This window comes from Macaca nemestrina, chromosome 12 (genome assembly GCF_043159975.1).
Source record: "Macaca nemestrina isolate mMacNem1 chromosome 12, mMacNem.hap1, whole genome shotgun sequence".
In the NCBI taxonomy this organism is placed as follows: Eukaryota; Metazoa; Chordata; class Mammalia; order Primates; family Cercopithecidae; genus Macaca; species Macaca nemestrina.
In genome coordinates, this window is record NC_092136.1 from 47,366,681 (window position 1) to 47,393,052 (window position 26,372).

General features: G+C 42.1%; 2 protein-coding genes across 18 annotated transcripts in view; one reads left to right on the forward strand and one right to left on the reverse strand.

Annotated features, from left to right (window-relative positions):
- Positions 1 to 12,493, reverse strand: part of LOC105486976 (general transcription factor IIH subunit 1) — a 51,513-nt gene extending 39,020 nt beyond the window's left edge. The window contains exons 1-2 of one of the 4 annotated variants that reach the window (XM_011750188.3): positions 12,254 to 12,493; positions 949 to 1,117 (exon numbers count right to left, since the gene is read on the reverse strand). In XM_011750188.3, the coding sequence (XP_011748490.1) occupies positions 949 to 1,102 (154 nt within the window). In that variant the 5' untranslated portion in view covers positions 1,103 to 1,117; positions 12,254 to 12,493. Of the gene's footprint in view, positions 1 to 948; positions 1,118 to 8,625; positions 8,650 to 11,141; positions 11,316 to 11,369; positions 11,636 to 12,253 lie in introns of those variants that run through there. The other 3 variants (XM_011750189.3, XM_011750190.3, XM_071074998.1) reach the window with 3 other exon arrangements.
- LOC105486977 (HPS5 biogenesis of lysosomal organelles complex 2 subunit 2) overlaps positions 11,840 to 26,372 on the forward strand; it is a 73,942-nt gene continuing 59,409 nt past the window's right edge. For 4 of the 14 annotated variants that reach the window (XM_071074994.1, XM_071074987.1, XM_071074991.1 and 1 more), the window contains exons 1-6: positions 12,774 to 12,918; positions 17,040 to 17,196; positions 18,219 to 18,338; positions 23,605 to 23,715; positions 24,181 to 24,245; positions 24,719 to 24,911. In XM_071074994.1, coding sequence (XP_070931095.1) covers positions 17,089 to 17,196; positions 18,219 to 18,338; positions 23,605 to 23,715; positions 24,181 to 24,245; positions 24,719 to 24,911 — 597 coding nt within the window. In that variant the 5' untranslated portion in view covers positions 12,774 to 12,918; positions 17,040 to 17,088. Of the gene's footprint in view, positions 11,859 to 12,725; positions 13,050 to 17,039; positions 17,197 to 18,218; positions 18,339 to 18,765; positions 18,896 to 23,604; positions 23,716 to 24,180; positions 24,246 to 24,718; positions 24,912 to 26,372 lie in introns of those variants that run through there. The other 10 variants (XM_011750195.3, XM_011750198.2, XM_071074990.1 and 7 more) reach the window with 9 other exon arrangements.

The following is a 26,372-nucleotide window of genomic DNA, read 5'->3' on the forward strand; positions in this document are numbered from 1 at the left end:
CAACCTCTGCCTCCCAGGTTCAAGTGACTCTCCTGCCTCAGCCTCTGGAGTAGCTGGGATTACAGGCGCATGCACCACTCTCGGTTAATTTTTGTATTTTTAGTAGAAATGGGGTTTCACCATGTTGGCCAGGCTGGTCTCAAACTCCTGACCTCAGATGATACACTCACTTTGGTCTCTCAAAGTGCTGGGATTACAGGTGTGAGCCACTGTGCCTAGCCCATGCCTGAAATTTATAAAAAGAAATTCTTCCATCTACATTCACTATAAAGTTGGGTCTTCTCAACGGAAGATGGCCACATAAACAAAGATCAGACAACTTACCTAACTGGTACAATTTTAGCAAAGGAAAATCTGGCATCATCTATCAGCATTTTAAATGCATAAACCTGGCCAAGCATGGTGGTGCATGCCTGTAATATAATCCCAGAACTTTGGGAGCATGAGGCAGGAGTGTTGCTTGAGGCCAGGAGTTTGAGACTGGCCCGGGCAACACAGCAAGACTCTGTCCCTACCAACAATAACACACAAAAAAATCACATCAACTATTAAACAGGAAATTCTTTGCAGAAATGTATCCTATACACACAAGCTTGAAATGATATTACTGTAAACACTGCAATAAAAAAATTCTGGAAACTTCCTAAGTGTCCAACCACAGAGGGCTGGTTAAATACATGATGGTATATTCATTTAGTGGAGTATCATGCAACTCTTAGTGTGTGGAGATCTATATGTGAGGTAGATTTACATATTATACATAAACCTGTACCTGTTCTATTATTAGGTGAAAAGGCCAGATTGTAAAATACCCCATTTTGTAATTATTTCTACATGGTTGATTTTTGGATATAAAATAAAACACAAAGATTATTTATATAATCTTTTTATAAAATTACTAGCAACTATGACATACAAATACATCAGAACTTAGTATAGCTGACTTACATTTAATATCCGCATACATATGGCTGATCGTAAATCTATCTTTGCCTTCAGGTGCCCAAGCAATTCTTTCTGCCATGAGGTATAGAGCTCCATCCTGCTTCTTTTGACGCACTTTCTTTACAATCAGCAAAACTTCTTCAGATGAGGTTGCCATGGTGGCTAGAAGGTGCTGAGAGAGAAAAAAATGATGAAGAAAAAAAACTATCCCACACATCAATTAGGGTTGAATTTGTTGACTTCTAGAGTCCCTTTCAAATATAAAATCTAAATTGTAGGAAATTAACAGGAAAGAAGAAAGTATCTTTTCTCATTCAAAGTGGAAGATAAAGTTGCATGGCATCATTCCTCTACAATTACATTTTATTTTGCTCATACCACAGGTGTAAATTTATACAACACTTCTATGCTAATGAGTATTATCAATTTATTTTCCTCAGTTACATTCTTAAATTATACATACACAATTTGCAATGTGTAGTATTTTATACAGTCTATATTTACATTGTAAAACTTTAGAATTACACAGTCGTATTTATTATTTAGTTCAAATTTGTTTCAATTGAAACTAAGGTCTGCAAGATTTGTGGGGTCTTCCCAGAACCACTCCCAGAGCTAAAACCACACCAAAGTTTGCTGATTTCTGGTCTGTTTCTTCTGTATAAATAAAACTGAGAGAACTAAGTATTTAACACTTCACATGCTAATTTCCTATCTTTTAACATTCAAATGTCTTCAACTGCTCTCCAAGTCTTGGCCATGATTTATTGGTATAATGCCTAACTAGTAACCTAGGAAAGAGTCTGGTCCCTCCAACTCTTATCCCCCGCCTCTGGGAATCTTTTTTTTTTTTTTTTTTTTTTGCCTCTGGGAATCTTTTTTTTTTTTTTTTTTTTTTTTTTGAGACGGAGTCTCGCTCTGTCCCCCAGGCTGGAGTGCAGTGGCCGGATCTCAGCTCACTGCAAGCTCCGCCTCCCGGGTTCATGCCATTCTCCTGCCTCAGCCTCCTGAGTAGCTGGGACTACAGGCGCCCGCCACCTCGCCCAGCTAGTTTTTTGTATTTTTTAGTAGAGACGGGGTTTCACCGTGTCAGCCAGGATGGTCTCGATCTCCTGACCTCGTGATCCGCCCGTCTCGGCCTCCCAAAGTGCTGGGATTACAGGCTTGAGCCACCGCGCCCGGCCGCCTCTGGGAATCTTAAATGCCCAATCCAAATCCTCCAGGCTTGAGTGTGGCTGTCTGGACTCGAACTGATGGTGATGTCTGCCATGGGCCGGGATGGGGAAAGTTGTGGCACCAATGCCACATATATGCCATTTCTGGTGAAGTTATGACTTTAGTAACCAGGGGAATGGCTAAAATATAATTTAACAATTACGTTTGCCCTGGGCAAATAAGTGAAGCTTTACTGAAGTATTTTTCCGAGGATTAAAACGAATGAAAACAGGCCAAGTGAGGTGGCTTACACCTGTAACCCCTGTGACTTGGGAGGCCGAGGAAGGAGATATTACTTAAGCCCAAGAGTTTGAGACCAGCCTTGTCAACAAAGTGAGACCCTGTCTGTACAAAAAATAGGTCTAACTACATGGGAGGCCAAGGTGGGAGAATTGCTTGAGCCCAGGAGTTTGAGGTGGCAGTGAGCTATAATCACCACACTGTACTCCAACCTGGGTGACAAAGTGAGACCCTGTCTCTAAACAAATAAAATGGGAACAATGAAATACTGGATCTGCCATTAGTTCTTCAAAATAATTGAGAACTTCTATTTGAACATAATGGGAAAATAAGTATTAGGAAGGGGAGTATGGCAGGGATTAAAAACAATAGAAATCAGAAATTCCTATTATAAAACTACCAAAAAAAAAAAAAAACAACCCATCACTTTTTTTTATTTTTATTTTTTGAGATGGAGTTTCATTTTTGTTGCCCAGGCTGGAGTGCAATGGCGTGATCTCAGCTCACCACAACCTTGCCTCATGGGTTCAAGCAATTCTCCTGCCTCAGACTCCTGAGTAGCTGGGATTACAGGCATGCGCCACCACACTCAGCTATTTTTGTATTTTTAGTAGAGACAGGGTTTCTCCATGTTGGTCAGGCTGGTCTCAAACTCTCGACCTCAGCTGACCTGCCCACTTCGGCCTCCCAAAGTGCTGGGATTACAGGTGTGAGCCACTGTGCCCAGAAAACCATCCACCTCTTAAGATTAATATGGCTGGGCACGGTGGCTCCTGTCTATAATCCCAGCACTTTGGGAGGCTGAGGCAGGTGGATCACTTGAACTCAGGAGTTTGAGACCAGTCTGGGCAACATGGTGAAATCTGTTCCCACAAAAAATACAAAAATTAGCCAGGCACAAGGATGTGCTCCTGCAGTCCCAGCTACTTGGAAGGATGATGCAGGAGAATCGCTTGAGCCCAGGAGGCAGAGGTTGCAGTGAGGTGAGACCACACCATCGTACTCCAGCCTAGGGATGAAAGTGAAACCCTGTCTCAAAACAAAACAAAACAAATCACTGGATTAAAAAAATTATTACTTCTTATTCACTCAAACAATGAGTTAGAAATAAAAAATACAAGGGAAAAATGTGAAACCCTGCTTTCTCTGAAGTTGATTATCTCAATTATGAGTAGTCAGATACCCCTTTTATAAGTCTTCACAGACTATTCGATCCCGAAAATAGAAAGGAAATAGGTCAGTGTGAACACATTTATTCAACAAATTTGTACTGAGCCAAGGAGCCTGGGGGCTGTCCAAAGATGAATGTCTGTTGATTTCTGCCTTCAAAGATCTTCCAGTGCAGCGAGCAAGTGTGTATACGTGTACTATTTGTTAGTGGATATAAATTAGAATGTGTGTGGAGTCCTGATTAGGGAAAAGGAGTCAGGCTGGTGGGAGCAGGGAAAAGCAAAAAGAAAAAGCAGAAAAGCTACAAGTCAGCCTTTCTTCATGGTCCAGGACACATAGCCCTCCCGTGCAAATAATTCACAATCTTCCTGTGCCCCACTCATCAACCAGACCCTCAGCTGATAGAAAAATGCAAGTGAGCTCACTGCAGCCTTCGTGTTATCAGTACTTCACGTAACCTTCTTCAGCAAAAGCACCATCCTATAAAATCTCCAGGAAGCTTTTGTCTCCTTGCAGTCAGTTCTCCGCTTGCTAATCTGCACGTTGCTTTCTTGCAACATATTTTCCTACTTTCTCTAATAAACCTGCCTTTCTTTACCTACAATTGTCCTGGCAAATTCTTTTTACTACTGGTGCCACCAGCCTCAGACAGTTGCTACTTATGACATGAAGTCCCAAAAAGGACACAAAAATATTCCAAGTTAGGACTCGGAGGCAGTTTCTTCACTCAGAAAGCCATGAGAAATGTTTGCCACAGAATTTTTTAAAAGCCATTTAAAAAAACTGAGATATAATTAACAAACCAACAAATGCATAGGTCTTAGGCATTCTGTTTGATGCGTTTTGACAACAGTACACACCCATTTACAATTACCCAAAATGAGACACAGAACATTTCAGTCACCCTTGAACATTCCCTCATGTTTCCTTCAAGTCAATCTCTTTTCCCCAATCTCAGCAACTATTCTGACTTTTATCACCACAGATTAGTTTTTATCTGTTCTAGGATTTCATATGAAAGGAATCATACAGTATGTACTCCTTTTGTCTCTAGTTTTTTTGCTTAACATGTTTTTTGAAATCCACCACATTGTTGCATATGTATCAGTTCATTCTTTTTAATATATAGTTTGGTTATATATTGGGTCTTGAAGAGAGAACTTCTACAAAGAAAGTAAAGGGAAACAGGTGTCAGAGACAAAGGGAATAGTTTGGGGCAATGGATTGAAACTCTCTAGGAATGAATAGTCTGCTTAGGATACAGCATAAGGTTCATGATGATCAGTAGGATGTGAGGTTGGATGGTTATATAGAGGCATACAGTGGAGAAGGCCACCCTATGTGGCAAACAATAGAAAACTTCTGAAGACTTCTGAATAGGGCAGTGATTTGCATTTTAGAAATTAATCTGTGGGCAGCAAGAGAGACTGGAGAGGAAGGGACAAGAAGGACCACTGAAGCAGCAGAATGAACAGACATTGCTGAAGTGCTGAAAGCAGCATCACGGTTGCTTGCCCATACCCCATTTCTGAGCCTTACTGACATGAGCACAGTGGTACCATTTTCAGAAATTAATGAGAAGGAAGAGCAGATTTGAAAGTGAAGATAAGGAATTCAGTTCTGGACATGATGAGTGTGAGGTACTGCTGAGTCATGCAGGTGGAGACAGTCTGCATTATGTGGGCATTTGCAAACGCTAGAATAAAGCCCGATTAGATGACTGCTTTTAATTAAAAAGGAATTTTAAAAATTCCATAATGTCACAACCCTAACATCAATTTTCCTCATTTTCAGTTGTGCTTACCTTATCTGTACCTACTTCACAAATGTAATCATAAAATACATTCAAGTTCATTATTTTGTGATTTTTACTCACCACTGAGAATTTCTCCATGTCTTCTTTCAATCCCGTTTTGATATCCACATATCAAATACGATAAAGGATCACAATTCTTAATAAATGATACCATCTTTTAACTGACTTATTTGATGTCTTAAGACTTTGAGTTTTCCCTTCTAGAAGTTTAAAAAACTGTTTTAAGACTATTTAATGACATGAAAAGATACACAAAGAGAAAAAAAAAGCAGGTAGTTTGATTTCATATTCTCTTCTTTTTTTTTTTTTTCAAGATGGGAGTCTTGCTCTGTCGCCCAGGCTGGAGTGCAGCAGCACAATCTTGGCTTGCTGCAATCTCCGCCTCCTTGGTTCAAGCGATTGTCCTGCCTCAGCCTCCAGAATAGCTGGGACTACAGGCATGAGCCACCACGCCCGGCTAATTTCTTGTATTTTTAGTAGAGATGGGGTTTCACCATGTTCCAAGCCAGGCTGGTCTCGAACTCCTGGGCGCAGTGATCCACCCGCCTCAGCCTCCCAAAGTGCTGGGATTACAGGTGTGAGCCACCGCGCCTGGCATGATTCCATATTTTTTTTTTTGAGACAGAGTCTCATTCTGTCACCCAGCCTGGAGTACAGGGGCATGATCTTGGCTCACTGCAATCTCTTCCTCCCAGTTCCCAGCAATTCTCCCTGCCTCAGCCTCCCAAGTAGGTGGGATTACAGGTGCCTGCCGCCACATCCAGCTAATTTTTGTATTTTTTAGTCGAGACAGGGTTTCGCCATGTTGGCCAGGCTGGTCTTGAACTCCTGATCTCAGGTGATCCGCCTGTCTCGGCCTCCCAAAGTGCTGGGATTACAGGCATGAGCCACCGTGCCTGGCCCCATATTCTTTTTTTTTTTGAGACGGAGTCTCACTCTGTCACCCAGGCTGGAGTGCAGTGGCCCGATCTTAGCTCACTGCAACCTCCACCTCCCGGGTTCAAGTGATTCTTCTACCTCAGGCTCCTCAGTAACTGGGGGTTACAGGCGCATGCGACCATGGCCAGCTAATTTTTGTATTTTTAGTAGAGATGGGGTTTCACCATGTTATCAGGCTGGTCTCAAACTCCTGACCTCGTGATCCCCTGCCTCAGTCTCCCAAAGTGCTGGGATTACACGCGTGAGCCTCCATGCCCAGCCTGCCCCATATTCTTAAATTTAAAAAAATCTAAAATTTAGGCTGGGCAGGGTGGCTCATGTCTGTAATCCCATCACTTTGGGAAGCCGAGGTGGACAGACTGCCTGAGACCAGGAGTTTGAGACCAGCCCGTGCAACATAGCAAAATCCTGTTCCTACAAAAACTATAAAAATTAGCTGGGCCTGGTGGCACACATCTGTAGTCCCAGCAACTTGGGAGGCTGAAATGGGAGGATTACCTGAGCCTGGGGAGATGGAGCTGTGATGACGCCACTGCACTCCAGTCTGGGTGACAGTGAGACACTGTCTCAAAATAATATTCTTCATCATCTAGAATTTACCGAATGCTTAATAATGTGTCAGGTGCTAGATTAAGTTTCTTATAGGCATTATCTCAGTCAGTCCCCAGTTAATAATCCCATGAGGTAGGTTCTATTATTAGTTACATTTTGTACATAAGGAACCTGGGTCTGAGAAATCAAGATGCTTTCTTAAAGCATCAGGGAAGCAGCAGAAGTGGGTTTGAATCTGGGTCAGTCTGTCCTTGAAATTCCACTATGTCACTCTGAAAATATATGCGACTGAAGGGACAGACACCAAATTTAATAGTGATTATCTATGGGTGATAAAAATACAGATGATTTAAATGTTCTCTTTTCTGATCTATAAAAAATATGTATTTTATACTAAAGCAGTTATTAAAAAAAAAAATGTCTTCCCAAGAGTTTCTTCTTTATCAAACCAAATGTTTATAAGGTAACCCAGGAAAGTGTTAGGGGTGCTAGTGTGAGAATTTGAAAACAGTGTTTTCATTTTCAATAGTTTATTATTTTCAATTTCTGTAATGCAGGTGTATCACTTGTACTTTTAAACTAATTTATGAAAGGAAATTTTATAACGTATGAAATCATTAGTTGAAATATTTTAACATTAATTTTCTAGTATTCTTTATAATAAACATGTAACTATGCAATTCTTCTGCCTCAGCTGGCCAACTAGCTGGGATTATAAGCACCAGCCACCACGCCCAGCTAATTTTTGTATTTTTTTTTTTTTTTTTTTTTTTTAGTAGAGATTGGGTTTTGAGGCAGGTGGATCACTTGAAGTTGGGAGTTAGAGAACATATTTTAAAAAGCCCACTGTAGAATATGAAACGGGACTGCAAACCATACAAATTAGGAAACATATGTTTTCAGAAAAATGAATTAAAATCTAAGAAAGATGAGAGGGGAGGATTTGAGGGGGAAGTTGGCAGATAATTTTAAGTATGTTGATACCTCATTATCCTACTTAAGCAGGATAATTTTAAGTATGTCAGTAGTTGGAAGAAAAGCAATGAGCAAGGACAGCTGATAGAGCAAGTCTCCAATTAACTGGGCTTACAGGCACAAATAAAGTTTTAGCATTGGAAAATAATACAAAAACCTTTCTGAGTTGAGAAGGTAAAAAATGCATGAAGACAGAGAAACTGCAAAGTAGAGAATATATTAGAACTGACTATATCAACTGGGAAAAACATAACTTTTATTTTTTTTTTTGAGAAGGAGTCTTGCTCTGTCACCCAGGCTGGAATACAGTGGCATCATTTCAGCTTACTCCAACCTCCACCCTCCAGGTCCAAGTGATTCTCTTGCCTCAGTCTCCCAAATAGGTGGGATTACAGGCACGTGCCACCACGCCTCACTAATTTTTCTATTTTTAGTAGAGATGGGGTTTTGCCATTTTGGCCAGGCTGGTCTCAAACTCCTGACCTCAGGTGCTCTGCCCGCCTCAGCCTCCCAAAGTGCTGGGATTACAGGCGTGAGCCACTGCACCCAGCCATATCCTCTTATATATAACATATAAAACCATTTATATCAAAATTCATTTATGGGGAACTTTTAAGAAATAAATCTGAGATAAATTACTGAACATTGGGCATAACTGATCAACTGTCTCACAGCTAATTTGCTTGGTAAATTTTCCTGGTCATCTGTAGCACCTCTAAATTGTTCAAAGACCAATTTCAGGAGGTTTAATAGAATCACTGGAGCTATCTTACAATGCCTTCTGTGATTTCCAGGTTTTTCTTGAGTGTATTCCTTGAGTGGCAAACACTTCTTCCCAGGAGAACGCTATAAGAGTCATAGAAATTCATGAAAATTATTGGTGTAGGCTACATTTAAACAGATCAGGTCAAAGAAGATCTGGCTTTACTAAAAGACTACTTACTTTATGAAACAGTCTGTCATAAGACTTCTTTATTTAAATATCTTCTTTACTTAGCAACATCTCTAGTAAAGGCATTAATTTATTTGCAGTTAAAAATGTATTTGTCTGAATCTAAATTCATATACCTTGCTCTGAGCCTTTGTACATTCTCTTCCTTTCCCATCAACTGGCTAACTTTCACTCATTTTTTTTTTAGTCTATGTTAAGCTAAAGTTACCAGGTTAAAGTCTCCTATTATTTTCTTCATGGCACTTACTACAAAATAATTTTTAATGTAATTCTTTTAATGTATACATCCCCTGACAGATTTCAAGCTTCATAAGGGAGTGCAGAGGCCACATATATTGGGTTCTCTGTAACACGGCACTCAGTAATACAGTGTTTGGCCTACAGGAAGAGTCCAAGAAATATCAATGACATCATTTAAGATCTTGCTGTTAAAAGAATACAATCTTTTGGTAAGACATAAGACGAAACCTCTGCATATACATCCTTGCCTAAACTCCAAGAACCACTATAGTTCTTAATTCACAGATCAATGTATCATTTCTCATAGAGATTCTAATAACTGGATCTTGCACTTAAAAGGGAACAGTGATAGGGAAGAATTTGAACTGGCTGAACACAAACCTTTACATTACTGCACCTCTGCATTTCCATTACCTACACCCCCTTTTCCAATGTGCAAGAGATAAATGGAGGAGAGGAGATAGGGAGCAACAAGTGAAAGACAAATCATCCTCTGAAAGGAGGATTACTAGAGAGCACTGTTACATCTGCCAGCATACAAAAACGGAGATTTGGAATGCCGCTTGCCATCAAGCAATCCAAAAGTATTTTAACAATTCAGCATTAAAGGGAATAACTTTGTAAGTATGCAAAGAGTGACCAAAATGTACTGTTTTAAGGATAATTTCACAGACAAGGAAGATATTAAGGAGAATAACTGATGTGGCAATTTTAGGACTGAGCACTTGCACATTTTACAGCAGTGCAGGGAAGAGGCAGGAGGAGGAAAATGCTACAGAGATGCATGACAGAGGAAAATATGCTCATATCTACTAATACTGCATGCTGACAAAAGCATATTACCAAAATTGAGAGAAGAGTAATCAGTTGGTAATCAAAGTGGTGAAAAGAGGAACTACTAGGTCAATGGTTGATACTGCCACCCTGAAAGCAGGAAAGAGAAAGGAAGGGCGCAAAGACATCTCTATCAGCAGTATCCATAAGGCAGAGATAAATGGTAGCCAAAACGCTAGGAAAGCTCAAGGGATGCCAGAAAACATTCTGATGGTAGGGAATAAAATAGCATAGAGAAGCAGGTTATCAGAGGGCAGGACACACGGTACCAGCAAGAAGTTACAAGCCTTGAGAGCAGTACACACAGGAAGCATTCACAATCGAGGACTGGTGCTGGTCCCTGGTAGCCGGCTTCACTACTTTTAACTGATTCTTCTCGCACACTGCACCAATTTTCCTAGTATTTTTCAAAAGACCTCTCTGAATTTGCTTTTTTTCCCCCACATTTGTACCGCAATGTGCATTTAATATTACTTAGGAGAGACTCAAACGTACCAATCTGCTGCACTGCTACAAGTCGGCTGAGTGGCCTGGTCAACATAGTGAAATCCCGTCTCTACTAAAAATACAAAAATTAGCCAGGCGTGGTGGCATGCGCCTCGGTCCCAGCCACTCAGGAGGCAGAGGCAGGAGAAGCCCTTGAACCCGGGAGGTGGAGGCTGCAGTAAGCCGAGATCGCGCCATTGCACTCCAGCCTGGGCAACAAGGGCAAAACTCCGTCTCAGGAAAAAAAAAAAAAAAAAGTCGACTGAGTGAGGATAGCAGACCATCTCTTTTTTCTCCTTTCTGAATGAGGGGCTTAAGCCTACTAACAGGTACAAAGTTCTGTCCAGAGTCTAGTCCTTCTGTGAGCCAAAGGTCTGCTACTAGAGGTTACCTTCCCTGCGGTTGTGACCTCTCCATCTCAACTGCTCTGGTCTTGTCTTTTTTTTGACAGGGAGTCTCCCTCTGTTGCCCAGGCTGGAGTGCAGTGACTCCAGCTTGCTCACTGCAAGCTCTGCCTCCCGGGTTCACGCCATTCTCCCGCCTCAGCCTCCGGAGTAGCTGGGACTACAGGGACCCGCCACCACGCCCGGCTAGATTGTTTTGTATTTTTAGTAGAGACGGGGTTTCACCGTGTTAGCCAGGATGGTCTCGATCTCCTGACCTCATGATCCGCCCGCCTTGGCCTCCCAAAGTGCTGGGATTACAGGCGTGAGCCACCGCGCCCGGCTGGTTTTGTCTTCTAAAAAATCTTAAGTTTGGCAACTTTGGCTTAATTACCTAAGTCCAGTTCAGTGGTTTTCAAACTGTGTTCCAAGGAGATGCCTCTAGGATATAGGCGAAGTGGAGTGGTGGGGCCTGGCTCTCTTAAACTTAGTTCCACCAGAGCATGCTGCTTTTTATATATTGGGTTCCAGGTAAAAATTCATGGGGAGAAATTGTTCCACTCCTTTAAAACGTTTGAAAATCACAAGTCTGGATATTGGTTTGTATGGAGTCAATACTCACTGCAAAGCATATTTCATTCAAACCACTGTTGGTTTTTTTTGTTTGTTTTTAAGACCTGGTCTTCGAATGGACAAAAGGTGTATTTTTTATACCTCCTTTCCCCGTCCCCATTTTACTGACGCTAAAAGGAGAGTTTAGGAGTCATTTGGGGCCAGGCACTGTGGCTCATGCCTATAATTCTAGCGCTTTGGGAGGTCTAGGCAGGAGAATCGCTTGAGCCCAGGAATTCGAGGTTACAGTGAGCTATTATCACGGCACTGCATTCCAGCCAGGACGACAGAGCAAGACCGTGTCTCTTTAAAAAAAAAAAAAAAAAAAAAAAGTCACCTCCTTATTCAATTTGGCCTTTGAGAACACTGGGGGATATACAAAACAATTATGTATATATCCAGGTACTCACGGTCTATTTTTCATCATTTCACCACAACCAAATGACCAAAACTAGGAATGTGTGGACTGGCCCATGTGTTAAGAAGGTTTTTAAGAGAGGTAAGATTGACAGGTGGAAGCAAAAGGTGTGCAGACACCAAGGTGAGAGCTTTTCTCTTACAGAATACCAGACCCAACAGCACATTTCCTGACGGGAAGGGCTTCTCTGTCTGGGAGAGGCCTCCACTTCATTCTCATAAGCCAAATCTGATCCTGGCTTTGGGTAAACCTGCTCTCAGTGGAAGAGCAGGCTTCCTTTAGACAAGTAGATTGGGGGTCGCCTCTTCCTCGCCTCGGGGTAAGGGCAAACAAGACGGTAGGCTTGGGCGTTGGGAGGACGCCGACAGCGACGCTGGGAAAAGGGGTAGAATCCACGCCGTCCTGCGGCCCCCAGGCCTGTCAGATCCTCACCCGCCGACCCACCCACCCGCCCGCATTCTTCGGTCTAAACTTACCAGGTGGAAGCCACAACTCCAGACAGGAAGTAACTAACTGGGTTGGATCTGGTCGAGTTCCGCTGCGCTTCTTAGAGCCGCTGCTGGGAAGAAGCTGAAACCCAGTGGCTGCAGGAGTTGCCACCGCCTCTGTTACTGGGGGGTCTCGGCTCCATCGCTGGCTGCGAGGAGTCCGAGGGCACGTGACCGGAAGTAGCAAGGCGGGCCCTAGGCACGTGACTCAAGAGCGCGGCCGCCATGACACCTTCCGCTAGTTCCCTCCCTCCCCCACGGTTTCCCGCCTGTTTCGTTTCCTCTCTCCGGTTTCGAGCGGCGAAGGGTCCTGGGATCCTGGCCGGCCCAACCATTTGGCCTAGAGCTCCTCTGGTTCCAGTCGGCGCCGTGTCTTCAGCCCGCAACGGCCCTCCGGCTCCAAGCCGTAGAGAGCGTAATCGCGATCGCGACCTGAGGGGGAGGGACTACGCGCAAGCAGGGGGCGTGACCCGTCACGTGATGAGGAAGTGCCGTTAGTAGCGTTGTCTCGGGTCCGCGGCTCTCCTGGATGACGTCAGCAAGGAAGGGGAGGAACGGGAGGTGAGACTGAAGTGCATGTTCTGCTGTTAGTGGGCGGTGAATTCCCCGGCGCTAAGTCGGAAGCCAAGATCCGATCCACTGAGAGCTGCGAGGTACTGGCCTGGATGTGGTGGAGCTGGGTTGGGACCTCCGGGCTGCTGGTCTGTGAGCCTGGCTTTGAAAATTGGTTACTGGGTCTCCTCTCAAGAGATCTCAAGATATTAAAGTTACTGCTGTTAAAGAGGTAGTAGTTCCACTAGGCAAGGAACTTTTTGTGGGCAGGGATTGTATTTTGTTCATCCTTGTGTCTCTAGCGGTGTGTTCAGGTCCTGGAACATAGAAGGCACTCGAATGTTGAATGAATGAATGTATGAATGAGTCAGTCGCCATTTGTCTGTCTGAGGCAGAGAGTTGTTTTCTGATCATTTCTTCTTAGAAAGATCCCCTTGTGAAAATGAGACAGTCGGCAACTTCTCCTTCTCATTTCTTCAATTTTTGCTCTCGTATTTCTTTCTCGTCTTTTCTTCCACGCACCTACTGGGGCAAAAGAGAACATATTTGCATTTGATGTGTGAGCAACAAACACTGAACTATTTTACGATAATGGGAAGATGATGAGATTTGGATTCAGGAGACGTGTATTCTAATCTCAGATATACCATTGATGAGCTCTGTGGTCCTTGGGCAAGCCAGTCTTCCAAAAGTTGTTTCATTTATTTTGGTTAAGCATTTGCGTCAACTTGTATGTTCTTAGTTTTTGGTAGAGTCACTTCACAGAAGTAACATTTAAACTCAGCTTTGCAGAAAGATAGGGTTTTGGTAAATGGGGGAAGATTCCATAAACATCATGTTTTAAACCATGGAGGCACAGCAAGTTTATAGAATGAAAGAGAAAAAAAAGAGTTGAGTCCAATGTAGTTGGAAATAGGAGAGAGGTTAAGATGGGAAATGAAGAAATAGAGCTATTGAAGGCTTGTACAGTATTAAGTACATACTTTTAAAACTTTATTGTGGAAAATTTCAAACGTAGACAAAAGTAGGATAATAAAATGAACCCTCATGTACACTTAACACAACTTGGGCAATTATCAGCATTCTGCTGTTCCTGTTTATACTGTTTGTACATTTCTAGGTACTTTTTGTATCCATTGTTGCATTTGATTAATAGCAGCTTTCAATTTGAGCTCAGTTCTACTATATGTAGCTACTGGCTAAGAAGATTTTGTTTATGTAAACAATTTCTTTGGGTTTTAGTTGACCACTTGCTCTGTTGAATCAACGGTGTAACACGGCCACTTAAACACAACTAATACTATTTTAGGTTGTAATATAGAAACTTAGTGTCTAGATCCAGGAAGTTAGTGTTTCTACTCTATTCTGGGCTCATCCAACTGCTTAAGGAGTATTATGCTCAGCACTAGGCACCTCATTTTTAGACAAACTAAAGTACCTCTGTAGAAAGTTGACTGGAACAGAGGGTTGGAAAATGTCATGTCAGGAGTGATGGAGGAACTGGGAATGTTAAATTTTTAGAAGACCTGATAAGACTTTTGAAATACAGAAGGATTGTTTTGGAAAGAGACAGCTCATTCCCTTCAACTATAGAAGCTACATACAAATAGGAATAATGGTAGAGCTATAAGTGATCAGGCTTCAGCACAGTATTAAAAAGAACCTTTTAACAGTGAGCCCTGTGGAGGACTGGAGTTGGCAGCTTCATGAGAGTGAGTGATTTCTTTCCATTGCTGAAAGTGTTCGGGGACCTAGGGCAAAACTAATTTCTGAATTAGGTGGACATGTTCACTGAATTACCTATGAACCTGTCTCCATGTTGAGAATTCTAGGAAGTAGGGCTCATGTGGGATCTTGAAAGCTGGATACATTTGGGTAAGAAGATCTGGAGGGGAAGCAGTCATTTCAGGGAGAGTAAACATAAATGCGTAAAGTTAGAGTTGGTTTAACACTGTCATCCAGCAGCTTCTCTGAGAATTGGCATTGCTTATGCTGTTTTTATTGTCAGTTCTCATTTCCGTTAAATTCTTTTTTTCTTTTCAGTAGAACTTACTAGGTGTGTTCCCCTCCCCACCCCACCCCCACCCCCATTATATTATAACTTGCAGGACATTCTCTTTTCACCGAGATTAAGGCAAAATGACATATCTACTTTGGAGTTTCTTTCAAGATCACACGTAGAGGAGACACTATGATATTATCATTCCTTTCCATCTCTTGGATCCTGTACTGTGTTTTTCTTGTATTTTCAGTCCCTTTTGTTTTAGAGTCTACTTTTAGCTACTACCTACAAATCTGTTGAAGAGTCTCCCCAATAATAAAGTCCAGAGAGGTTTTCTCCTTTTCCACCAGACTTCTTGAGTAAGTGAAATGTTTTATCCTCATTTTCATACCGCCCACCCCTTTTCTCAAATCTTTGTTTTCTAGCGTCTAACCACCCACAGCACTTTACAGAAATTATGCGACCTCCCAACACCAAATTCTTCAGTTCCTTTCTGTTGCCTGCCAAGTTAAGTGCAGGCTCTTTGGTTTGAAATTCAAAGTGTTTTGTAACTTGGGCCCAAATTATGATTCCAGCTTTGTCTTTCGTTATTCCATTGCTTGTATCCTATGTTTCAGTCAAAGACTAAATTTGTATGCTCCTAGTATATTCTGCATTTTTTTCTTCTCTATATATTTGCACGTTGCTGCCCTACCTGCTACCCTTTCCCTTTTCCTTGAGATAAAAGCGTAGTCAGCATCAGTACTACTTTCCTTAGAGAGTTTTCTTCGGTTCGCTGTAATTCAGTGTGATCTCTCTGTCCTGTAAAGTTCTAACAAAGCAGTTTGCTTATGTTTCCCTCATAAGATGTGTGTGTGTGTGTGTGTGTGTGTGTGTGTGTGTGTGTTATTTGTCTTTTTCTCTCTATTATAAACTGACTGACTTCTGGAATTATTTTACTCGTCTTTTTTTACCACTGTGCCTGATACTTTACTAGGTACTGAATAAAATGAATGAGTGAAAAGAATGAGGGAAGATTTTCTTAGATCAATAATTCTCAAATATTTTGAGTACAGGCATGTGAAAACTTTTTTTTTTTTTCCTGAACATCGTTCTCCTTGCAGAGGTCAAGCTGTATTAGGAACAGTGTTACTAGCAGAAAATCAGATTGTGTTATATGTGTGCAATAAAAAACATTATAGTCTTCGTTTTGCCACTAGAAAGTATGTTCTTTGAGGGTTAGAACTTTATCATATCTAGGACCTAGAATAATGGCTGGCACTTAGGTGGGTGCTCAGTACAAATCTGTTGAATAAATGAGTGATTGAATATATATGTTTCTGGGAAAAAAGTCAAAAACATAAAGCATGAACAAAAAACGAGAATATATAAACAGTTTATGAATTTTTCTGTTGTATTAATTTGCTTTCTAAATTTGGCAGGTAACAAGTGATTGAGAAAAGTTGTAATTTATGGGGAGAATTTTCTTTTCTTTTTTTCTTGAGATTGCTGCAATTGGACATAAAAGTGCATTTGAGAGTAGGTGAACACAAAAACTCTTGTGTTACTTTACAAAGTCCTCCCTGGTTATTTGGCATTTGTTACCTTGCATTCTTATCCCTGTTCTGTCCTATCTAGTCTCTTTTGTTGCAGCTCTTTATTTTTCTTTGTGCTCTATTTCCCTATACCTTCTCACTTAGATCTGTTCATTCATTCACCTCACTTACTAAGCACCTGCTAGGTTGGAGAGAGAAGTCTAGTGGCCTATTCCTATTAAGCACTGTTAAATTGTTAGCTGATAACTGTAGGGTTTGCTGATAACACTTAATAAGTTGAGACCTTTATGGAAGATTGCATTTTAATGAAAGAGTCCTAAAGACAGAAGATTTACTACTCATAGAAATACAGCAGCAGGGTTACTGTTTTGCCTCAGAGGAGATAGGCCAATTTTCCTAAATCCTACTCTGCCTATTCTGCTTACTCACACTGTTAGATAATAGAGGGGGATAGGATTATGGAGGGCCTTGAGAATCTGTACCTGCTACTCTGGGAGTTTTAGAGTCAGGGAATGACACAATGTCAACACACCGTGACATACAATGTTACCTGTATGTGTTTTCTTTCTAAGTACCTGTATAGTGGGGACTTTCTCATGTTTCATTATGTTCCCCACGTATTTGTTAAATGCATGTTAAATGAATGGAGGGCTTCTTAAATTATATTTTTGTGGATTTTATTCAGGTAAGGAATACTGTATCTATCATTCAACAAGTTTCAGCTTTCTGGCTAAATGACTTTTGTGCCAGTGATACCAGAGTCCTACAGCCATGTTCTTGCAGAGTTTGAATCTCTGGATCCATTACTGTCAGCCCTGCGGCTGGACTCCAGTCGTCTAAAGGTGAATTTATTGATCCTTGTATCAGTTTCATTTTCATGTACTCTTTGTTACTGTGCCCCTACCCTCTAGTTCCTTAATGTTTTATGGAATCTTGGGTGTTCTTACCTGTCCTAGTCATACTTTCGTGGGGAGAAAAAAAGAAAATAAACTTTTTATCTGAGGAATGTGAGCCCCTTTAAATTATCAGGCCAAGGCTGGGTGTGGTGGCTCACACCTGTAATTCCAACACTTTGGGAGGCTGAGGTGGGAGAATCGCTTGAGGCAAGGAGTTCAAGACCAGCCTGGCCAACATGGCAAAACTCTGTCTCTACTAAAAATACAAAAATTAGCTGGGCAAGGTGGCATGCGCCTGTAATCCTAGGTATTCGGGAGGCTGAGGCATGAGAATCACTTGAACTCTGGAGGTGGAGGTTGCAGTGAGCCGAGGTCATGCCACTGTACTGTAGCCTGGGCAACAAAGTGAGACTGTCTCAAGAAAAAAAAAATTGTCAGGCCCAGAGAAGCATTGGAGTGAAACAGCAGTCTTTTATCACTCTTTTTTTTTTTTTTTTGAGACGGAGTCTCGCTCTGTCACCCAGGCTAGAGTGTAGTGGCATGATCTTGACTCACTGTAAGCTCCGCCTCCTGGGTTCTCGCCATTCTCTTGCCTCAGCCTACCGAGTAACTGGGACTACAGGCACCCACCACCACGCCTGGCTAATTTTTTTGTATTTTTAGTAGAGACAGGGTTTCACCAGGTTAGCCAGGATGGTCTTGATCTCCTGACCTTGTGATCCGCCCGCCTTGGCCTCCCAAAGTGCTGGGATTACAGGTCTTATCACTCTTGTTTGAGCTAATTAATTACCTCTTGAAGCTACTTGCTATGTGGGCACTAGACTAACTGACACCAAGTAGTGATAAAATGCAGTATACCTTATACTTCAAAAGTGTATAGCCAATCACTAATCAATGTTATTGCTGTAAGCCCATGAGAATTCCTGACAAACAGCCTCTTCTGAGAACTTGAGTTTCTTGTTTTCCAGAGCATTCACCAAGGCAACTTGGAAGTGTGTCCTAGGCTGCAGTCCTCAAACTTGGCCCAGATAAACTCGATGTTAATTTGGCCTCAACTTCTTCCTTTTAGGTTGACACTTTACATAGAGGTATAATTTTCTTTTCTTTTTTTTTTTTTTTGAGACGGAGTCTCGCTCTGTCACCCGGGCTGGAGTGCAGTGGCCGGATCTCAGCTCACTGCAAGCTCCGCCTCCCGGGTTTACGCCATTCTCCTGCCTCAGCCTCCCAAGTAGCTGGGACTACAAGCGCCCGCCACCTCGCCTGGCTAGTTTTTGTATTTTTTAGTAGAGACAGGGTTTCACCGTGTTAGCCAGGATGGTCTCGATCTCCTGACCTCGTGATCCGCCCGTCTCGGCCTCCCAAAGTGCTGGGATTACAGGCTTGAGCCACCGCGCCCGGCCAGAGGTATAATTTTCATAGCTCTTTCTTGATTTATTTTTTGAGCTATCTTTTGAATTCTAATTTACCGTCCCTGGAAACCCTGATACTGACTTGCTTCATTTTCCCCTGTTAGTGTTGCTGTCTTCTCTCAGAAGCTAATGTATTTGATTGAAAATAAAATGGTATAAATGAGTATATCCCACAAAGACCAAAAGAAAACTGTCCCTTCACCCTCTGAAGGTTTGCTGAAAATCAACTAATACAAGTAAGATTAATAGGAGAAAAGGCATATAAAATCTTCTTTTCTTTTTTTTTTTTTTCCCCTTTTGAAACAGGTTCTCTTTGTTGCCTGTACCTGAGTGCAATGGGGAGATCCTAGCTCACTGTAACCTCAAACTTCTGGGTTCAAGTAATCCTCCTGCCTCATCCTTCTGAGTACCTGGGACTAAACATACTCGACACCATGCCAGGCTAATTTTAAAAAAGTTTTTGTAGAGATGGGGTCTTGCTATGTTGCCCACGCTGGAGTACAGTGGTGAGACCATAGCTCATGATAGCATCTAACTCCTGGCCGCAAGCAATCCTGTGCCTTGGCCTTTGGCCTCCCCAAAGCACTGGGGTAACAGGAGTGAGCCACCATGCCTGGCTGTATGTACCCTCTTTCATAGGGAAGTGGGGATATGGAGAATGTAGATGATTGTTATGAGCAGCAATAAATCATTAGGGAGAATGAATAGACCTAGCAAGTGGGAGGCAGACATGGGAAAGTGAGGGATGGAGCTGCATAGGAACAATCAGGTAAAATCCCCCGGATGAACTCTTGGAGCTGCCTTCAGAAGAATAAATGAAAAGTCTATCTGGGCATGATGATCACTCCCAGTCTCTTCTCTAGTGGTTGATCTTTCCTGGTAATTTGATGAGATCCCTAGGGAAAGTGTTTAGGACAATTGCATTTCTTTTGGAAGGAAGCTTTCCCTCCCTCCCTCCCTCCCTTCCTTCCTTCCTTCCTTCCCTTTCCTTTCCTTCTTTCTTTCCTTCCCTTTCCTTCCTTCCTTTCTTTCCTTTCTTTCCTTCCTTCCTTCCTTCCTTCCTTTCTTTCTTTCTTTCTTTCTTTCTTTCTTTCTTTCTTTCTTTCTTTCTTTCTTTCTCTCTCTCTCTCTCTTTCTTTCTTTCTTTCTCTCTTTCTCTCTTTCTCTCTTTCTCTCTTTCTCTCTTTCCTTCTTTCCTTCTTTCCTTCTTTCCTTCTTTCCTTCTTTCCTTCTTTCCTTCTTTCCTTCTTTCCTTCTTTCCTTCTTTCCTTCTTTCTTTCTTTCTTTCTTTCTTTCTTTCTTTCTTTCTTTCTTTCTTTTCTTTCTTTTCTTTCTTTCTTTCTTTTTCTTTCTTTCTTTCTTTCTTCTTTTTTGAGATAGAATCTCATTCCCTTGCCCAGGCTGCGGTGCAGTGGCACGATCTTGGCTCACTGCAACCTCTACTTCCTGGGTTCAAGTGAGTCTTGTGCCGCAGCCTCCCTAGTAGCTGGGATTACAGGCACCTGCCGCCATGCCCGGCTAATTTTTGTATTTTTAGTAGAGACGGAGTTTCACCATGTTGGCCAGGCTCGTCTCAAACTCCTGGCCTCAGACAATCCTCCTGCCTCCTCCCAAAGAGCTGGGATTACAGGCATGAGCCACTGAGCCTGTACCTTTTGGAAAGAGGCTTTCTTGGTCAGATAAGGAAATTCCTATGGAGAGAGTCCCTCTCTGTGCTTGGTGGAGAGGTGGAAACGAGACAAGGTTAAAGGGACTTTGATTTTGAGGCAACTTCTGAGAACTGTCAGCATGTCAAAGCTCCATATTTTGGGGTATTGGTTGCTGAGCCCCAATAACCCCATTACATTTTGAATAACATGAATCATTGCAGTTATACTACGGTCATTCCAAAACAGGGAGTCTGGTGTAACCCTCATTTTAGGGAGCAAAGCAAAAGTTAGTTCGCTCTGGGCAGAATGTCGACCTAAGAGGAAGAAGCTGAGGCAAGTGCCCTGGCTTCGTGGTTCACACCTGTAATCCCAATAATTTAGGAGGCAGAAGTGGGAGGATTGCTTGAGCTCAGGAGTTTGAGACCAGCTTGGGCAACATGGCAAAATCCCATCTTTACAAAAAATACAAAAATTAGCTGGACATGGTGGTGGGCACCTGTGGTCCCAGCTACTCAGAAGGCTGAGTTGGGAGGATTGCTTGAGCCAGGGAGGTTGAGGCTACAGTGAGCTGTGATCGCTCCACTGCATTCCAGCTTGGGTGACACAGCAAGACCCTATCTCAAAAGGAGTAAAAAAACCCAAAAAACAAAACAGACAAAGGCAAAAATAATATAAGCAGACAGTTTATTAGGGCCAAGCTTGAGGATTACAACCTGGGAACATAGATAAAAGTTGTTTTAAATATACACTTTAATTAGCAGCAGTTACAAGTGGTTTTTTTTTTTTTGAGATGGAGTCGTGCTCTGTTGCCCAGGATGGAGTACAGTGGCACCATCTCAGCTCTCTGTAAACTCTGCCTCCTGGTTTCAAGTGATTCGCATGCCTCAGCCACCAGAGAGGCTAGGATTACAGGTGTGTACCACCATGCCTGGCTAATTTTTGAATTTTTAGTGGAGACGGGGTTTTGCCATATTGGCCAGGCTGTTCTCAAACACCTGGCCTCAAGTAATACGCCCGCCTCAGCCTCCCAACATGCTGGGTGATTATTTTTTGAAACGGATGGTGGGGCAAGGGGTGGTGCAGTCTTACTGTGTTGCCCAAGCTGGAGTACAGTGGCTATTCACAGTCATCATAGCTGAGTCATAGCACACTGCAGTGCACTGTAGCCTTGAACTGGCGTCAGGCAGTCTTCTTGCCTCAGCCTCTCAAGTAACTGGGACTATAGGCATGCACCACGCCACATGGCCTGACTAATTTTTGTAAATTTCTTAGAGATAGGGTTTCATTATGTTGCTGTGACTGGTCTCAAACTCCTGGGCTCCGGCAGTCCTTCAGCCTTGGCCTCCCAAAATGCTGGAATTATAGGCATGAGCTACCGCACCAGGCCTTTTTTTTTGAAATGGCATCTAGCTCTGTCTCCAGGCTGGAGTTCAGTGGCGCAATCTTGGCTCACTGCAACCTCCGTCTCCTGGGTTCAGGTGATTCTACTGCCTCAGCCTCCCAAGTAGCTGGGATTAAAGGTGCACACTGCCACACTCAGCTAATTTTTGTACTTTTAGTAGAGATAGGGTTTCACCTTATTGGCCAGGATGGTCTCGATCTCCTAACCTCGTGACCCTCCTACCTCGGCCTCCCAAAGTGCTGGGATTACAGGCGTGAGCTGCTGCGCCTGGCCTGGATTTCTTAAAAATAAAAAATTTTAATTTAGGGCTGGGATCTTATTCTGTTGCTCAGTCTGGTCTCGAACTTCTGACCCCCCAAAGTGTTGGGATTATAGGCGTGAGCCACCTTGTCCAGCCCAAGTGGATGTTTAAAGGAAAAGGAGGCAGATTCTGAGTTGTTTACCAATAACATATTAAAATAACAAAAACTATTGATTGGCTATACGTTGTTCTTAGTATCACAGATTTCAGTGACATGAAGTTAACAGGCGAGACAGCTAGTCAGTGACAAAATGACTTTAAACAATTGTCCCCAGGCATGGGTGCCGAGATTGGGAGCATGACTGATATCTCATATTCATTTCTGTCTGGACCTGCATACTTCACATAGTTCAGACTGCCCTGAGCTATTTTTCTTTTCCTAATAGCTATGTGTTTTGATTGTCCTTGGAATTCAAAGAACTATGTACTTCCTTCAATCTCTGAGTTATTTTGATTAAACTCAGGAATGATGTGGTAAAAAACAAAGTTTCATAACCAGTACCAAAATAATTTCATTTTTATACTTTTGCTACTGCCCTAAAGGAAATACCAGCATCTGAGGAAAGGGAAAAATAGGAAGTGATAGACAAAATAATATGAGTAACAGTTTTGAGGCTTGACATCAGACATTTTTTCAGCTGCAAGTTACAGTATAGTGTAACATATTAATAGGAGCTTAAGTGGTAAAGATGTTTATAATCTCATAAGAGGTTAGTGTTCTGGGTTTAGTGTAGTGGCCCAATGATATAACTGGCTCCCATTTTTCCCATTCTACCATTGTACATATGTTAGCTTTTAGTTGCATTTGCAATGTGTGTCCTGTCTCCAGTCTTACTGTTCTCATTAACATCTCAAGAAAGTGGGGGCAAAGGGCAAAGGCTTTCTACAGGCTCTGCCTCTTATCTGGAAAGGTAAAGCTTCCCTTCCTGAGAAGCCCTCAGCTGTGTTGGTCATATTAGCTAGAACTGAGTTACATGGCAACGCTTGGCAGCTAGGGAACTGGGAAGGTGAATATTTAGGTTTTCCAACTTCTGTAGTGAAAAGCAGCAAAATTGAAGAGGATTGGGAATGTCTCTTAGTCAACCAACTAATAACTTTGCCACAGGGCATTGGGCACAGCATGGCCACTGCATTCTCTGATGGAGTCTCACCTACCCTAAGACTTGCGGATGTTTTGTGGTGTTTGTACAGATCAGAAGTGATGTAAATGAATGAATGTTTAACATGGTTACTTTATCTTCTGGTCACTTCCTTGGTCTTCCATTGTTGTAGTTAGCATTGGAATGACCTAGCCAAATTACACAAAATATGAACAGTCTAACAGCCAGCTTTTGCCAAGGGAAAATTACTCACAAGGTGGAGCCTATTCAGCCTTTGTGAGATTCGTTTAGAAGTTTAAAAACAAAATGTTCGTTCTTCAGTATTTTTTACTATTCTAAAATTAGAGAGTAAGTGTCATGTTGTGTCCATTTGGGCAGAGGGTAAAGTGAGGGAAGGAGCCTGATGCATAAATCCTCAGTATTTATTTTCAGTGGATAGTCTATTTGGTTAAGTAGCTGTGATCATCTCACACTTCTCTTTACATGTTTTTAGTGCACGAGCATAGCTGTGTCTCGGAAATGGTTGGCTTTGGGCAGTTCAGGAGGAGGACTCCATCTCATTCAGAAAGAAGGTTGGAAGCACAGGCTTTTTCTTTCACACAGGGTAAGATTAAGGGCAGCTCTGTTGTATACCATTTGGAGTCTTTTTCATAAATGCAAATTTCTCCAATATAAATAATCGTTTGGAATAAAAGAATGTAAAACGTGCCCTGGTGCGGTGGCTCACGCCTGTAATCCCAGCGTTTTGGGAGGCCAAGGCGGGTGGATTACCTGAGGTCAGGAGTTGGAGACCAGCCTGGCCAACATGGTGAAACCCTGTCTCTGCTAAAAATACAAAAATTAGCTGGGCGTGTTGGTGGGCACCTGTAATCCCAGCTACTTGGGAGGTGGAGGCCGGAGAATTGCTTGAACCCAGGAAGTGGAGGTTGCAGTGAGCCGAGATCGCATCATTGCACCCCAGCCTGGGCAACAGAGCGAGACTCAGTCTCAAAAAAAAAAATAAAAAAAAAAAAATAAATAATAATGTAAAACTTGAGATTTAAAAAATATTTTTTCTTTTGTGCTCTAGGAAGGTGCAATTTCTCAAGTTGCCTGTTGTTTACATGATGATGATTATGTTGCTGTAGCTACCAGGTAAGAATCTGTTCTAAAACCGTCTGTCCTTTTTCAAATGCATTTTAATTTGACACATTTAATTATTTTATTTAATGTGTTTGTTAGGGTAACCAACCATCCTGGTTTGCCTAGGATTGTCCTAGTTTTAACGCTGAAATTCCTGTGTCTCGGGAAATCTCTCAGTACCCAGCAAACGAGAATGGACAGCTGGTCATCCGAGTGTTTGTAGAAAATGCTAATTTGAGGTTACAACATTTCAAAGGCCTTAAAAGAGAAAGGGAACAGAGATAATTTAGATCATTTAACTTCTCCTATTAAACTGGTTTGGTGACTAAAACAAGGAAATTAATATCTTGACTTTTTATAATACTTCCTCTTTTCTGAAGAATAAGAGTTACATATGTATTTAGTGTAGTTGATACTGTGATGCAATTAAATTGTACCTTGTTCATCATTGCCAAAAGTTTGCCTCTGTGACTCAATTCTTGCAGTCAAGGTCTTGTAGTTGTTTGGGAATTAAATCAAGAGCGTCGTGGGAAACCAGAACAAATTTATGTGTCTTCAGAACACAAAGGCCGAAGAGTCACAGCTCTCTGTTGGGATACAGCTATTCTTAGAGTTTTTGTAGGTGATCATGCCGGGAAGGTTTCTGCCATCAAACTCAGTACTTCTAAACAAGCAAAGGTGAGAAGCAGTCCCATTCTTTGTGTATGTAGTGAGATACAAGGTGTTGTCTTATAAAACTTCCAATTAAAGAGTGTGATTTTTATCTACTATATTTCTTGGGAGACTAATCCAGAGTCCAGACTTGGAGATTTTGAGGAGACCTGTTTTTATATAGTACATACGGTAGCCTGTTATAGCTCAGTGCTGTTACAGAATGGCTTTTGTGAGCTAACTTCAGTACTTTGCACATTATCTATTGCAGTTCTTCCTGATTCACCTGCATGGCTCATTTAAAGCGTTCTTTAGTATAAGGCTATTAAGAAAGAAAAGAAATCATGGTCTAAACCCGGGAGGCGGAGCTTGCAGTGAGCTGAGATCCGGCCACTGCACCCCAGCCTGGGCGACAGAGCAAGACTCTGTCTCAAAAAAAAAAAAAAAAAAAAAAGAAAAGAAATCTATTTATTATTGGTGTGAATAAAATGACAGACATAGAAATGACACCAATTGCTCAGGCTCCTGATCTTCTCCGCTTCTTGTGTAGAAGAAACTCATAGGTCTAGGAATATTTTTTTATCAGGATGGATATAATTTATTTTGAATGGAATCTTGAAGACACCTTCGGGCTTTGCTCTGCTCTGCAGGTTCTCAGGCTTCCTGCTGCAGTTCTTTCTGAGTAGAAGGGTTGAGACTCAGTTTACCCTAACAGAATGCTCCAGTCTGTCATTAAGACAGAGTAGACCAGCTTCTCATTGTCCTGCTCCTCCAGGGCCATTACAGCAGAAGTAGAAGGATTTGTCTCGCATTGGCTTGTTTCTATTTAGGATCTTGGCGGAAAAGAAGGGCTCTAACTACTATTGGCTAAATTAATTTTATTTTATATTTTATTTTATTTTATTTTGAGACAGGTTCTTGCTCTGTCACTCAGGCTGAAGTACAGTGGTGAGATCATGGTTCACTGCACTCTTGATCGCCCGGGCTGAAGCAATCCTCCCACCCCAAACCTCCTGAGTAGCTGGGACTACTGGCATGCACCACCATGCCTGGCTAATTTTTAAAAATTTTTTGTAGAGACAGGGTTTTGCCATGTTGCCCAGGCTGGTCTCGAACTCCTGGGCTCAAGCGATCCACTCACCTTGCCCTCCCAAAGTGTTGGGATTACAGGCATGAGCCACTGCACCTGGCTATTGGCTAAATTACTTTATTTTAATGAACACATCAGAATATTTTTCTGGTTTTTGCCATCATGACCGATCAAAGTTATCAATTGATTCTTAATATATTTTGGATCTAAAATATAGAAACCCTATACATAGTAAACGTACTTTGTCTTTTTCTCAAAGGGAGAAGTACTATCTACAGGTGAAAAATTCTCTCACATACTCCAGAACTTTATTTAGTTAGAGACGGGTTCTTCCTCTGTTGCCCAGGCTGGAATATAGTAGCTCGATCAAAGCTCACTGCAGCCTCAAGCTCCTAGGC